Source organism: Coregonus lavaretus (genome assembly GCF_964263955.1).
Source record: "Coregonus lavaretus genome assembly, chromosome: 19".
Classification (NCBI taxonomy): Eukaryota; Metazoa; Chordata; class Actinopteri; order Salmoniformes; family Salmonidae; genus Coregonus; species Coregonus lavaretus.
In genome coordinates this window covers 39,615,588-39,632,222 of record NC_140006.1, presented here as the reverse complement: position 1 = coordinate 39,632,222, position 16,635 = coordinate 39,615,588, and the positions used below count along the sequence as shown (strand labels likewise).

Genomic DNA, 16,635 nt, shown 5'->3' with positions numbered 1-16,635 from the left:
AATAAAGTTCTGTGGTAACTGGTAAGGAACATGTGGAATACTATGGAACTTGATTTGAATGGGGGTAAATGCGTTGTGTAATACCTTGATTCAATTTAAATTGTGAATAAATATCCAGATTACACCTGTAAGATTTAGACTTACAGCCAGCTCATTGGAAATGAGTTGGAGACACCTGTTCTGGAATTACCTTTTGTATGGGGACAATCAGGCTCCTGTCACAATATACATCACTCACTCACACTCATTTCATGGAATGACAGAGATCTTAGGCTTTTGTGTGACAAGAGAAACTTTAAAAAGTGCTCTTTGAAGATAAGCAGCCAATTTGATAGAAGACTTGGGGCTCAATCAACGTGGTGCAACGTTTGGACGGTTGCAGATAGAAATATCACAAATGCATCTGACGACATTCCCCGTTCCACACGGCTGAGAACTAGATCTGTTCTACACCATCTGTTTCCATCAGAGCGTTCTGCCCTGAATAAGCTGCAGGGGTTAAAAGAACATGGTTACACTTTATTTTAAGGCTAGCTACATAAATACTTCATAACACATTCATAATCCATTCATAACCCATACATAACCCATTCATAACACATTCATAACCCATTCATAACCCATTCATAACCCAGGATAAAAAAAAGGATAAAAAGGGGAGGGGGAGGAGAGAGGGAGAAGTAGGGGGGGTAGAGGAGAGGGGGGAGGGAGGGGGAGGAGAGAGGGAGAAGTAGGGGGGGTAGAGGAGAGGGGGGAGGGAGGGGGAGGAGAGAGGGAGAAGTAGGGGGGGTAGAGGAGAGGGGGGAGGGAGGGGGAGGAGAGAGGGAGAAGTAGGGGGGGTAGAGGAGAGGGGGGAGGGAGGGGGAGGAGAGAGGGAGAGGTAGAGGGGGGGTAGAGGAGAGTGGGGAGGGAAAGGAGAGGGAGGTAGAGGAGAGTGGGGAGGGAGAGGGGAGGGGGGAGGGGGAGTGGGGAGGGAGGGAGAGGAGAAGGGGTAGGTATCTTGTCCTCTGTCAGCACTACCAGAGGCTGCTGCTGCTCAGTGTACTTAGCGCTGTGTACATGGTCCCTATGGTACTTCAGCTTGTCTTTCCTTTTAAAGGTGGCACTGCAGTGCGGGCAGTTAAAGGGGCGGGCGTCCGAGTGGATCACCATGTGCTTGGTGAGGGTCTTCTTGATGCGGAACGTCTGTTGGCACACGGGGCATCTGTAAGGTTTCTCACCTTGCAGAAGACATGACGGAAGTTAGTTGGACATACATTATTACACAATAGAGGATAAAAAGGGGAGGGGGGAGGTAGAGGAGAGAGGGAGAGGTGGGGGGGGGGTAGAGGAGAGGAGGGAGGGAGGTAGAAGAGAGGGGGAAGGGAGAGGAGAGGGGGGAGGGAGGGAGGTAGAGGAGAGGGGGAGGGAGGTATAGGAGAGGGGGAGGGAAAGGAGAGGGGGGAGGGAGAGGAGAGGAAAGGGGGGAGGGAGGTAGAGGAGAGGGGGGAGGGAGAGGAGAGGGGGGAGGGAGAGGAGGGGGGGGGTAGAGGAGAGGGGGGAGGGAGAGGAGAAGGGGTAGGTAGAGGTTTTGTTGTTTGTTGTGGCCCTTCGCCTGTAAAATACTGAAAAACCTTGATAAAAAAACGGATCAAAAATATACATTTATTGAAGCGTGTGTATAGTTTGATGGCTGCTGGTCTAATACACCGTCTGTTAATTATCTAGGAAATTAAAGCAGGTCGGTATGCTACCTGCCAGACCTATCATCTACAGTGGGGAGAACAAGTATTTGATACACTGCCGATTTTGCAGGTTTTCCTACTTACAAAGCATGTAGAGGTCTGTAATTTTTATCATAGGTACACTTCAACTGTGGGAGACGGAATCTAAAACAAAAATCCAGAAAATCACGTTGTATGATTTTTAAGTAATTAATTTGCATTTTATTGCATGACATAAGTATTTGATACATCAGAAAAGCAGAACTTAATATTTGGTACAGAAACCTTTGTTTGCAATTACAGAGATCATACGTTTCCTGTAGGTCTTGACCAGGTTTGCACACACTGCAGCAGGGATTTTGGCCCACTCCTCCATACAGACCTTCTCCAGATCCTTCAGGTTTCGGGGCTGTCGCTGGGCAATACGGACTTTCAGCTCCCTCCAAAGATTTTCTATTGGGTTCAGATCTGGAGACTGGCTAGGCCACTCCAGGACCTTGAGATGCTTCTTACGGAGCCACTCCTTAGTTGCCCTGGCTGTGTGTTTCGGGTTGTTGTCATGCTGGAAGACCCAGCCACGACCCATCTTCAATGCTCTTACTGAGGGAAGGAGGTTGTTGGCCAAGATCTCGTGATACATGGCCCCATCCATCCTCCCCTCAATACGGTGCAGTCGTCCTGTCCCCTTTGCAGAAAAGCATCCCCAAAGAATGATGTTTCCACCTCCATGCTTCACAGTTGTGATGGTGTTCTTGGGGTTGTTCTCATCCTTCTTCTTCCTCCAAACACGGCGAGTGGAGTTTAGACCAAAAAGCTCTATTTTTGTCTCATCAGACCACATGACCTTCTCCCATTCCTCCTCTGGATCATCCAGATGGTCATTGGCAAACTTCAGACGAGCCTGGACATGCGCTGGCTTGAGCAGGGGGACCTTGCGTGCGCTGCAGGATTTTAATCCATGACGGCGTAGTGTGTTACTAATGGTTTTCTTTGAGATTGTGGTCCCAGCTCTCTTCAGGTCATTGACCAGGTCCTGCCGTGTTGTTCTGGGCTGATCCCTCACCTTCCTCATGATCATTGATGTCCCACGAGGTGAGATCTTGCATGGAGCCCCAGACCGAGGGCGATTGACTGTCATCTTGAACTTCTTCCATTTTCTAATAATTGCGCCAACAGTTGTTGCCTTCTCACCAAGCTGCTTGCCTATTGTCCTGTAGCCCATCCCAGCCTTGTGCAGGTCTACAATTTTATCCCTGATGTCCTTACACAGCTCTCTGGTCTTGGCCATTGTGGAGAGGTTGGAGTCTGTTTGATTGAGTGTGTGGGCAGGTGTCTTTTATACAGGTAACGAGTTCAAACAGGTGCAGTTAATACAGGTAATGAGTGGAGAACAGGAGGGCTTCTTAAAGAAAAACTAACAGGTCTGTGAGAGACGGAATTCTTACTGGTTGGTAGGTGATCAAATACTTATGCCATGCAATAAAATGCAAATTAATTACTTAAAAATCATACAACGTGATTTTCTGGATTTTTGTTTTAGATTCCGTCTCTCACAGTTGAAGTGTACCTATGATAAAAATTACAGACCTCTACATGCTTTGTAAGTAGGAAAACCTGCAAAATCGGCAGTGTATCAAATACTTGTTCTCCCCACTGTATTTATTGGACATCTATGTCCACCAAATACATTTGTTCTGGATTAACATGTCAATAAAGGGTTGATGTGAAAAGAAAGGTACGCTGCCAGTCAAACAGACATTCACAGCTTTTATTGTCATCTTACCTGAATGTGTCCTGAAGTGCATTTCCAGACTGGACTTCCCTTTGAACTCCTTCTTACAAACCTCACACTGATGCACAGCTGTTTTATACCTATAGAATCCACACAAGTTTTCCCAATGCTTAGTCTTTTCACATTTACATTTACATGTTAGTCATTTAGCAGACGCTCTTATCCAGAGCGACTTACAGTTAGTGAGTGCATACATTGTTTTTTTGTTTTTTCATATATCATATTATGTGGTTAGCTGATATGTTATGTAGTCAGCCGCATTGTGAGATCTGACATGCATCTGCAATGTATTCAGCCGCGTTGTGAGATCTGACATGCATCTGCAATGTAGTCAGCCGCAGTGTGAGATCTGACACGCATCTGCAATGTAGTCAGCCGCGGTGTGAGATCTGACATGCATCTGCAATGTAGTCAACCTGGAACGCGCCCATTCCCTCCATCTCCATCCACCATCCGGACCACTTACTTCTGCCACACCTTCTCTCCCAGGTGGACACTTTTGTAATGGACGGTCAGGTGATCATGGCGCCTGAAACACTTTCCACATTCCTCGCACTGGTGGGCTTTCTCCCCTGATAACATCCAAGGGAGATTCAATTCAATTATTGTCCTGTAAGACAATTCATATGCAGCATAAAAACATCCAAACAGGCCCAGGACCATGTATGAACAACTAACCCAGGGGAGAATTTTACTCTCTTTTGCATAGCTACGGAACATAACACGGAAGGTGTGTATACCGTACCCGAGTGTATTTTCTGGTGTTTGGTCAGATGGTCGTGGCGTATGAACGTCTTTCCGCATTCGTCACACTCGTAGCGCTTGTCGTCGTGGTGGACTCGAAGATGAAGCCTATCAGAATAGAGTTTGGGGTTAAAGTTAAGAAATGTTAATATGCAATTAAAACAGGCAAACATTGTATTTATTTTGTACTAAATTATGACAAAAGTATTTTCTCTGGAGAAGACAAAAACGACCCAATAGAAACCTGCTGAACATGGGACTCCACCCACAGGTGATAGCCAATAAGAACTAGGTATGTTATGAACTGCCCAAGCATATTGACCTATAAGAGCTGCCGTGGCGGAAACTCTGTCCACAGATACTGCAGAGGTGAGGTTTCTCTCCACTGTGAATCCGCAAATGTTCTCTCAACGTTGTCCTACGGACATAAAAAACAACAACATTACAATCAATGGAGTTAGACTGATAGTAGACCAGTCACTAAAGTTGAGATTGTTACCATGTGAGCAGTGAGAGATAGACACAATACCGCCACCAAAAAGTACTGTTAAAAACAAGTTGGTTAAAAGTTTCGTTAAAAGTTTTAACATTAGTAGTTGTTGTGTATAAAAACATAGAAGTTCAATGTAATCACACGTATATGTGCAGTATTCTAAGCACTGCTGTTTATTTTAGGCTTTTTATTACTTGTTTTATGATTACATTTGAATTGAATTTTCCCACAACCCCAAAAAAAGTTTTGACAATCCTACCTCTCCCTCACTGACTTCCCACAGATGAAGCAGGTCCATTTTCTCTTGCCCCCATGTGTACATTCAATGTGTCTCTTCCTGTTACCCGTGTCGTTGAACTGGCGGCCACAGATGTCACAAGGGAACGGACCTGTGGACAGAGTCAAAGGTCAATTAAATATCCCAGTGTCACAGCCTTACTTCTCAATCCAATATCAACATTTGATCATTGACTAAAGTTAAGCTTCTACAAACTTGAAAGAATTCTCTTCAATGATTATACAACATTTTCCTTGACTCCCAATGTTTTTGAGGACAATAAACCCGAACATGGTATTTGTATTTATTATGGATCCCCATTAGTTCCTGCCAAGGCAGCAGCTACTCTTCCTGGGGTTTATTATGGATCCCCATTAGTTCCTGCCAAGGCAGCAGCTGCTCTTCCTGAGGCAGTTTATACAATTTTAAAAACATTACAATACATTCACAGCAGATTTCTCAACACATTAAGTATGTGCCCTCAGGCCCCTACTCTACTACCACATATCTACAAAACAAAATCCATGTGTACGTGTGTGTAGAGTGTGTGTCTTATCATGTGTATGTGTGTCTGTGCCTGTGTTTGTGTCTCTTCAAAGTCCCCGCTGTTCCATAAGGTGTATTAGTTATTTTTAAAAATCTGATTCTACTGCGTCCATCTCTTACTTGATGTGGAATAGAGTTCCATGTAGTCATGGCTCTATGTAGTACTAGTCTGTTCTGGACTTGGGGAATGTGAAGATACTTCTGGTAACATGTCTTGTGGCGTATGCGTGGGTGTCCAAGCTGTGTGCCAGTAGTTCAAACAGACAGCTTGGTGCCTTCCACTTGTCAATACCTCTCACAAATACAAGTAGTGATTAAGTTAATCTCTCCTCCACTTTGAGCCAGGAGAGTTTACATTTACATTTTAGTCATTTAGCAGACACTCTTATGCAGTGCGACTTACAGTAGTGAGTGCACACATTTTCATACTTTTTTCCCATACTGGTCCCCCGTGGAAATCGAACCCACAACCCTGGCGTTGCAAGCGCCATGCTCTACCAACTGAGCCACACGGGACAGATTGACATGCATATTATTCATGTTAGCTCTCTTTGTACATCCAAGGGCCAGCCGTGCTGCCCTGTTCTGAGCCAATTGCAATTTTCCTAAGTCCCTGTTTGTGGCATCTGACCACACGACTGAACAGTAGTCCAGGCAGGGGCGGTATGTTCAATAGGGCGATATGGGCGACGCACTGCCAAACGGGAAAAGGAAGGGATTTTTTTTCTAATCAATTATATCACGGCAACAGTAGTTATCAGTGTTGTAATCTAGACGTCTGATCTGCCACAGTGCCACTAAATGTCCAATCAGGCTAAAGTCGTGCTTCAAATGCCCCCCCCCCCCCCCCCCCTTTTGGGGCGATTTCAGTCAGGTTGAAAATCGCCCAGAAGTCTGTCATAGACTCCCATGTAAAATCAATTTTTTTCAAATATCAGAGCTTTCAATACAATCTCTATGGGTTTCTGAGGGCTTGCACTTACGCGCTTTCGTCATACGTAACATAACCATGAATGTAACTAAGAAAAGAGCGGGTAGCCTCGTCAATCAATTCACTACTACTATCAAAATGGCTAGGCTTCAGTGCAACTCGATTGTGTCTTTGAAAGAAGTTCCTTTTTGTCGGCGAACAAATGAAGATAAATTGGCAACGAAACAATTAGGACCTCCCAGACCAAATTTAATAATTCAACAGGTTTCTACTAAAGGGGGGAAGTCCTACACCCGAGGATTTTCCAAAAATTGGTACGAACGAAAAACCTGGCTAGCAGGCTGCGATGTAGCTAATGCAGTCTTCTGCTACCCCCTGCTTACTCTTTCACCCTGAAGGCGGCACGGCAGACAGCACCGCTTGGACAGCGACTGGTGTGTAATGGACATGCACCATCTTTCAGGAAAGATTAAGAAACATGAGCTGTCAAAGACCCACATGGATAGCTGTTTGAGATTGTCTGCTTTGGGGAGAGTGAACATTCCCACTCAACTGGATGAGGGATACAGGCTAGCTGTCCGCCGCCACAACGATGAGGTTAGTGTTGATAATCACAAGTTTACTGGAGAACTGAAACTGACAAGGCTGACAAGATAGGACCCTTTTGTCCATTGTTATTGGATAGGAACAGAACTTATAACCAGCTCCTGACCTAAATAGATCTTAGCACAACATTTTACTCAACATATCATATTCCATATTCACTATAACAAATATATTTACTACGACATTAGCAAGAACCGCCACATCCTCAGCCGGCTAATCCAGTGTGTGAAGTTTTGCGGAGTGTTTGAGTTAGCTTTGCGAGGCAAAGATGAAACTGAGGGCTCCACCAACCCTGGTAAGCCAACACTTTTGAGATCAGTCAATAAATGCTTCTGGTATTGACTTATATGCTGCCCCTGTCTTCATGTTGTTGCTGGACATATCTTTTTTAAAATGTGTGTAGGTCACCTAAATCATCAGAAAAATTGCCCCCCCTGAGAATTTTTTCAGGAGCCGCCACTGAGTCCAGGTGTGGCAAAACTAGGGCCTTTGGGACCTACCTTGTTGATAGTGCTGTTAAGAAGGCAGAGCAGCGCTTTATTATGGACAGACTTGTCCCATCTTAGCTACTGTTGTATCAATATGTTTTGACCATGACAGTTTACAATCCAGGGTTACTCCTCAACTTGCTCAATTTCCACATTATTCATTACGAGATGTAGTTGGGGTTTAGTGAATGATTTGACCCAAATACAATGCTTTTAGTTTTGGAAATATTCAGGACTAACCTATTCCTTGCCACCCATTCCGAAACTAACTACGACTCTTTGTTAAGTGTTGCAGTTATTTCAGTTGCTGTAGTAGCTGACGTGTATAGTTTGAGTCATCCGCATACATAGACACACTTTATTCAAAGCCAGTGGCATGTCATTAGTAAAGATTGAAAAAAGTAAGGGGCTTAAACAACTGCCCTGGGTAATTCCTGATTCTACCTGGATTATGTTGGAGAGGCTTCCATTAAAGAACACCCTCTGTGTTCTGTTAGACAGGTAACTCTTTATCCAGAATATAGCAGGGGGTGTAAAGCCATAACACATACGTTTTTCCAGCAGCAGACTATGATCGAAAACATCAAAAGCCACACTGAATCCTAACAAAACAGCCCCCACAATCTTTTTATCATCAATTTCTCTCAGCCAATCATCAGTAATTTGTGTAAGTGCTGTGCTTGTTGAATGTCCTTCCCTATAAGCGTGCTAAAAGTCTGTTGTCAATTTGTTTACTGTAAAATAGAATTGTATCTGGACAAAAAACACTTTTTTCCAGTAGTTTACTAAGGGTTGGTAACAGGCTGATTGGTTGGCTATTTGAGCCAGTAAAGGGGGCTTTACTAATCTTAGGTAGCGAAATGACTTTTGCTTCCCTCCAGGCCTGAGGGCACACACTTTCTAATAGGCTTAGATTGAAGATATGGCAAATAGGAGTCGCAATATCATCCACTATTATCCTCAGTAATTTTCCATTCAAGTTGTCAGACCCTGGTGGCTTGTCATTGTTGATAGACAACAATCATTTTTTTACCTCTTCCACACTTACTTTACGGAATTCAAAATAACAATGCTTGTCTTTCACAATTTAGTCAGATATACTTGGATGTGTAGTGTCAGCGTTTGTTGCTGTCATGTAATGCCTAAGTTTGCTAATCTTGCCAATGAAAAAATCATTAAAGTAGTTGGCAATATCAATGGGTTTTGTGAGGAATGAGCCATCTGATTCAATGAGTGATGGAGCTGAGTTTGCCTTTTTGCCCAATATTTATTTTAAGGTGCTCCAAATCATTTATCTTTGTTTCATAGTTTAGTTTCTTCTTCTTTTTATTCAGTTTAGTCACGTGATTTCTCAATTTGCAGTACTTTTGCCTTGCAAAAGTATTCATCCCCCTTACCGTTTTCCCTATTTTGTTGCATTACAACATGTAATTTAAATTGATTTTTATTTGGATTTCATGTAATGGACATACAGAAAATAGTCCAAATTGGTGAAGTGAAATGAAAAAAATAAATTGTTTCAAAAAATGTTTAAAAAAAATAACGGAAAAGTGGTGTGTGCATATGTATTCACCCCCTTTGCTATGAAGCCCCTAAATAAGATCTGGTGCAACCAATTACCTTCAGAAGTCACATAATTAGTTAAATAAAGTCCACCTGTGTGCAATCTAAGTGTCACATGATCTGTCACATGATCTCAGTATATATACACCTGTTCTGAAAGGCCCCAGAGTCTGCAACACCACTAAGCAAGGGGCACCACCAAGCAAGCGGCACCATGAAGACCAAGGAGCTCCCCAAACAGGTCAGGGACAAAGTTGTGGAGAAGTACAGATCAGGGTTGGGTTATAAAAAAATATCAGAAACTTTGAACATCCCACGGAGCACCATTAAATCCATTATTAAAAAATGGAAAGAATATGGCACCACAACAAACCTGCCAAGAGAGGGCAGCCCACCAAAACTCACGGACCAGGCAAGGAGCGCATTAATCAGAGGCAACAAAGAGACCAAAGATAACCCTGAAGGAGCTGCAAAGCTCCACAGCGGAGATTGGAGTATCTGTCCATAGGACCACTTTAAGCCGTACACTCCACAGAGCTGGGCTTTACAGAAGAGTGGCCAGAAAAAAGCCATTGCTTAAAGAAAAAGATAAGCAAACACATTTGGTGTTCGCCAAAAGGCATGTGGGAGACTCCCCAAACATATGGAAGAAGGTACTCTGGTCAGATGAGATTAAAATTGAGCTTTTTGGCCATCAAGGAAAACGCTATGTCTGGCGCAAACCCAACACCTCTCATCACCCCGAGAATACCATTCATCGGCAGGGACTGAGAAACTGGTCAGAATTGAAGGATGGCGCTAAATACAGGGAAATTCTTGAGGGAAACCTGTTTCAGTCTTCCAGAGAGTTGAGACTGGGATGGAGGTTCACCTTCCAGCAGGACAATGACCCTAAGCATACTGCTAAAGCAACACTTGAGTGGTTTAAGGGGAAACATTTAAACGTCTTGGAATGGCCTAGTCAAAGCCCAGACCTCAATCCAATTGAGAATCTGTGGTATGACTTAAAGATTGCTGTACACCAGCGGAACCCATCCAACTTGAAGGAGCTGGAGCAGTTCTGCCTTGAAGAATGGGCAAAAATCCCAGTGGCTAGATGTGCCACGCTTATAGAGACATACCCGAAGAGACTTGCAGCTGTAATTGCTGCAAAAGGTGGCTCTACAAAGTATTGACTTTGGGGGGTGAACAGTTATGCACACTCAAGTCTTCTGTTTATTTGTCTTATTTCTTGTTTGTTTCACGAGAAAACATATTTTGCATCTTCAAAGTGGTAGGCATTTTGTGTAAATCAAATGATACAAACCCCCCCAAAATCAATTTTAATTCCAGGTTGTAAGGCAACAAAATAGGAAAAATGCCAAGGGGGGTGAATACTTTCGCAAGCCACTGTATGCCATACCTTTTGCCTCATCCCTCTCAACCATACCATTTTTCAATTCCTCATCAATCCAAGGGGATATAACAGTAACACTTTACTTAGGGCATATAGTTATAACGTATTATTACTTGTTATAACCATGATAACTTATAATATGTCTCGCCTTTCAACTAGCTCAAATGACAGATAATAACCGATTCATCACTATCCTAACACATTATAAGCAGTTAATTCATACTTATGACAAGGCCAATAAAGCATTATGGACTCATCATAATGCAATATATCTGTACGCCTCAAGTCAAGAGGTACAATACATTGATCTATTATCTAAATATGTTGGATAAAGCAATCAAATGAAATTTCCCGTTCATTACCTAAATGGTACTTTTCTTGATGCTTCAAGCGGGCAAACCTGGACTTGAAGTAGTCGTCACAGAAGGCACATTTGAAGGGTCGGTCTTGCGTGTGTAGAATCATGTGCTCTTCCAGATGAGGCCTACGTGTGAAAGACTTGTGGCAGATCTGAACCCGGAATATCAGAGAGAGAGCAGGTGAGGATACGAGAATACACTGACTGTACTTGCAGTGAACGTGAAAATGTATCATTCTGTGGAATATGTATTCTGTGAATATTATGTGACGTGTACAGATGTAGGATCTTAATTTGAGCCAGTTTGCTACAGCAGGAAAATAGTCCTGCAACAACAGGAAATGTGAATTATTATGAGGATTATAATTAAAGGACAATTTTTGTAGGGGTTGATACATTTCAAGTCTGACATTTCTAAGTGGAAAGTCTTTTTAAACCTCATATACACTACAAGTTTTCCATTTACTGCATTGCATCTGTAGGTACAGTGCCTTCAGAAAGTATTCGGACCCCTTGACTTTTTCCACATTTTGTTACGTTACAGCCTTATTCTAAAAGGGATTAAATAAAAAATAATCCTCAGCAATCAACACACGATACCCCATAATGACAAAGCTAAAACAGGTTTTTAGAAATGTTTGCAAATTTATTTAAAAAAATACAAAACAGAAAAACATTATTTTCATAACTATTCAGACCTTTTGCTATGAGACTCAAAATTGAGCTCAGGTACATCCTGTTTTCATTGATCATCCTTGAGATGTTTGTACAACTTGATTGGAGTCCATCTGTGGTAAATTCAATTGATTGGACATGATTTGGAAAGGCACACACCTGTCTATACAAGGTCCCACAGTTGACAGTGTATGTCAGAGCAAAAACCAAGCCATGAGGTTGAAGATTGTCCGTAGAGCTCCGAGACAGGATTGTGTCGAGGCACAGATCTGGGGAAGGGTACCAAAACATTTCTGCAGCATTAAAGGTCCCCAAGAACACCCTGCAAAACTGAGCAATCGGGGGAGAAGGAACTTGGTCAGGGAGGTGACCAGGAACCCGATGGTCTAGAGTATCTCTGTGGAGATGGGAGAACCTTCCAGAAGGACAACCATCTCTGCAGCACTCCACCAATCAGGCCTTTATGGTAGAGTGGCCAGACGGAAGCCACTCCTCAGTAAAAGGCACAAGACAGCCCGCTTGGAGTTTGCCAAAAGGCACCTAAAGACTCTCAGACCATGAGAAACAAGATTCTCTGGTCTGATGAAACCAAGATTGAACTCTTTGGCCTGAATGCCATGCGTCACGTCTGGAGGAAACCTGGCACCATCCCTACGGTGAAGCATGGTGGTGGCAGCATCATGTTTTTCAGCGGTAGGGACTGGGAGACTAGTCAGGATCGAGGCAAAGATGAACGGAGCAAAGTACAGAGAGATCCTTGATGAAAACCTGCTCCAGAGTGCTCAGGACCTCAGACTGGGGCGAAGGTTCACCTTCCAACAGGACAACGACCCTAAGCACACAGCCAAGACAATGCAGGAGTGGCTTCGGGACAAGTCTCTGAATGTCCTTGAGAGGACCAGCCAGAGCCTGGACTTAAACCCGATCGAACATCTCTGGAGAGACCTGAAAATAGCTGTGCAGCGACGCTCCCCACCCAACCTGACAGAGCTTGAGAGGATCTGCAGAGAAGAATGGGAGAAACTCCCCAAATACTGGTGAGCCAAGCTTGTAGCGTCATACTTAAGAAGACTCGCTGCCAAAGGTGCTTTAACAAAGTACTGAGTAAAGGGTCTGAATAGTTATGTAAAGGTGATATTTCTGTTTTTTATTTCTAATAAATTAGCTGAAATTTCTAAAAATCTGTTTTTGCTCTGTCATTATGGGGTATTGTGTGTAGATTGATGAGAGGAAACAAAACTATTGAATCCATTTTAGAATAAGGCTGCAACGTAACAACATGTGGAAAAGGTTAAGGGGTCTGAATACTTTCCGAAGGCACTGTATATATTTTAGAGTGGTCCTTGCCTCAACTCAACTTCTAAAATACATTTAATTTCATATGGTTATGTAATGATGTCATAATAGACTTGACACTTGAACTTGATAAGATAAAGGTTGTGAAACTACCATGTGGCTCAGTTGGTAGAGCATGGCGCTTGCAACAACAGGGTTTTGGGTTTGATTGCCACGGGGGACCAGTACAAAAAATTTATGCAAGTCGCTCTGGATAAGAGCGTCTGCTAAATGACAAAAATGCAAAATGTTAAAACCAAACTTCTTAGGCTCAAAGTGTTGATATTGATCAGCAAGAGACATTCATATTATAAGGGCTCAAGGAAGTGATCCCTTCAAAATATGATTGTAGTCTGAATCTTGGGGCTAGCATTTTGCTCTTTACCTCCTTTTCTATACTGTGTCCGTTATCTGACAATTTTCTTTTTTGGATTGTGTTTCATAAAATAAAACAAGTCAAAGCTTACATCACACTTCCATCCCTCGTTCTTCTTCTTCCTCATGGCCAGGAACTCTTGAATGTGGTCCGGGTGGAACCTGAAAGCACAGTGGTAACACATAGGTAGTACACACTTGACTTCATTATTCATTCCTTTTCACTCCTTGGGGACCAGAGAGCCTCAATATAAACATACAGTACAACTGTGCATTGACCTGTCTGGATCCCTTTGACACTGAACTGCACTGTGACACGTGTCCACAAGGTGGCAAAGCTCATTATTTTAACTTTAAGTACACTACATAGAACTAAGTAAGAAAAGGACACGAATGGTGGACTACAGCGTAAACCATTTAATTAAATAAAATAAACTCTGTTTATCCCTGAAGGGCAATTAAAGAATCACCATTATAGAATTGCTAATAACATCTAGATCAGGGTATATAATGATTAAGTCAGATTACTACTACCCAGAGACCCCTTTACCCTGAAAGACTACAAACAAGCTTTAACTCATCTAGCAATGGTTTCCTTGACCCAGATTAAGCCTAGTTATAGACTAAAACGCACTTTGAATAAAGATTCTCTATTGAGAATGATTGTTAATCCAGGACTAGGCTTAATCTGGGTCTGGGAAACCAGCTCCTAGTTTAGAAGGGCTGTTAAGGTTTCAATCCAACCACTAAATAAATAACCTCATATTTTTATTCATGAGAACATGATTTTAATTTACAACCATTTTAATTTAGAGTGACTCTTTTCCTAAAAGCGCAATTGTTAGGGATTTATAATAACCAAAATATAGAATATGTATAAGAGTGTAATGTGAATATCAGGGTTGGGGGTCAAATCCATTTCAATTCAGTCAATTTAGGAAGTAAACTGAAATTCCTATTCCCAATTCAAATGTTCCTCAAAGCTTCTCTATTAGAATATGAATTTCTGTTTACTTCCTGAATTGGCTGAATTGAAATGGAACTGACCCCCAACCCTGGTGAACAGAGGATGATGGGACAGACACAAAGGTTCACCTTCTGACGTGTTTGGCCAGGGTCTTTTTGCTGGCGTGCAGCTTGTTGCAGAAGGAGCACTTGCGTTCTGTCTCCTAGAGATGAACGTACTCTGGTGCGAAAAGTGCAAATCAATCCCAGAACAACAGCAAAGGACCTTGTGAAGATGCTGGAGGAAACAGGTAAAAAGTATCTATATCCACAGTAAAGCGAGTCCTATATCGACATAACCTGAAAGGCCGCTCAGCAAGGAAGAAGCCACTGCTCCAAAACCGCCATAAAAAAGCCAGACTACGGTTTGCAACTGCACATGGGGACAAAGATTGTACTTTTTGGAGAAATGTCCTCTGGTCTGATGAAACAAAAATAGAACTGTTTGGCCATAATGACCATCGTTATGTTTGGAGGAAAAAGGGGAACGCTTGCAAGCCGAAGAACATCATCCCAACCGGGAAGCACGGGGGTGGCAGCATCATGCTGTGGAGGTGCTTTGCTGCAGGAGGGACTAGTGCACTTCACAAAATAGATGGCATCATGAGGAAGGAAAATTATGTAGATATATTGAAGCAACATCTCAAGACATCAGTCAGGAAGTTAAAGCTTGGTCGCAAATGGGTCTTCCAAATGGACAATGACCCCAAGCATACTTCCAAAGTTGGAGCATATTACAGTATCATAGACACTATGTTTTAGGATTTCCTATGATCTTCTATGTAGAAGAACCCGTTACCTTCGAACGACTCTTGTGTAGCCTGTGAGCGTCATAAAGCAAAACATGTTAAACGTGAGTGTTCGTAGATAGCTTTTAATAATTTGTAGCTCAAACCATTCTGACTCCACAGACGTTTTTGTAAAAAAGACCCGGCCCCGGGCCCCTTTGGGATCCGCCCCTGTCTCACAGACACCACTCTAGCTCAGCCCTCGTTAATCACACAGGTTGGTACTAACGGATGCAGAAGAAATAGACAAATCCAATGGTACAACCCGGAAGTGTGTAGCTCAAATACACTGTGTTAAAAAAGGGTTAGAAGTCCTGAATCACACCGGCGGCGCAACGGTGGGACGGTGGGACCCACTCACGGTGGGCCCAGGGTAGCTCAGTTGGTAGAGCATGGCGCTTGCAACGCCAGGGTTGTGAGTTCAATTCTCAAGAGGGGCCAGTATGAAAAAAATGTATACACTCACTAACTGTAAGTCGCTCTGGATAAGAGCATCTGCTAAATTAGTAAAATGTAATTAATATGTTTTGTCTCTGTATGCATAGAATTTTCAACTGGCTGATATTTAGTCCAGATCATTATGACATGATTACAAGAGACATAAAGGGGTCGTACATGCGAATGACAAGTCTTATAATGCATCATAGCTGATCCTAATGCATTATACCTGAATGCTTCGAGTTAATTGTTACTGCAATTCCTTTCACCTGGCAGTGGCCTGGTTTATGAGCTGAAATGTCTCAGAACAATATGTGCATTATCCTTGTAATCCTGAAGAGCTGTATTTGTTCTTCAGTTGATAGGTGTGGAGCGAAGCCAACAGTTGATAATGGGGATTTTATCACTGACCCTGGAAGCAATCAAATGGCACTGACCTACAAATGCATTAACTATTACAAACTTGTGGGCCCAGAGAAAGTGATGTGTCATAGTGATCGAAGGTGGTCAGAGCTACCCACTTGTAAAGGTAAATAAATGATGTTTTTGCTAAAATTAACAAGATACCATCACACACCTAATTGTCTCATAATATATCAACCTTCATTAAAACTCTTATATCAACTCTTTATATACCAGCTCCCTGTACCATTGAAAAAACGACTTCTGTCCAGCTGGATCTTCCAAAAGATATGTTTGTGAAGGAAGGAGCGAGTCAGACATTTCTCTGTAAAGAACAGGACAATTACAGACGACCTCTTGTTGCTGATGTTCGATGTCAGAATGGACATGTGACCATTGACAGATGTACATGTATGTATGATGTGTTATTCACAACAAAAAGAAACAGATTATACTGGACTCAATCAACACAATGTTTTCTTTCTTTATCAGTTGTTTATTATTTAGTTTAGTTTATAATTTTTAATGTGTACTGTAAATGAGTCCCTATAAAATATATTATCACAAACTCAATGTCTTGCCTCATAATGTATAAGCCTTCATTAACACTTTTATATTCATTCTCTTTTTACCAAGTGGGCTGCAAACTGGAATCAAGACGTCATCATTGGCTGGGTCTTGCACAAGATATGTTTATAAAGGAAGGACCTAAGAAAATTA

At 42.5% G+C, this 16,635-nt stretch overlaps 1 protein-coding gene and 1 long non-coding RNA gene across 2 annotated transcripts; one reads left to right on the top strand and one right to left on the bottom strand.

Annotated features, from left to right (window-relative positions):
* Positions 1-999: 999 nt before the first annotated feature.
* On the bottom strand, positions 1,000-15,001 carry LOC311146298 (zinc finger and BTB domain-containing protein 41-like; the record flags this gene model as incomplete). Its single annotated transcript, XM_084182788.1, has 10 exons — positions 1,000-1,220; positions 3,487-3,575; positions 3,962-4,067; positions 4,241-4,347; positions 4,562-4,657; positions 4,992-5,121; positions 10,902-11,049; positions 13,375-13,444; positions 14,378-14,451; positions 14,993-15,001. Coding segments are annotated over 10 exons (1,050 nt in total), but the record flags the coding sequence as incomplete, so codon positions are not given.
* An 82-nt stretch (positions 15,002-15,083) lies between these two features.
* LOC311147132 lies at positions 15,084-16,627 on the top strand. Its single transcript, XR_014614747.1, has 4 exons — positions 15,084-15,292; positions 15,872-16,042; positions 16,153-16,326; positions 16,552-16,627. It is a non-coding gene; the product is annotated as an uncharacterized lncRNA (long non-coding RNA).
* The last annotated feature ends 8 nt before the right edge of the window (positions 16,628-16,635 follow it).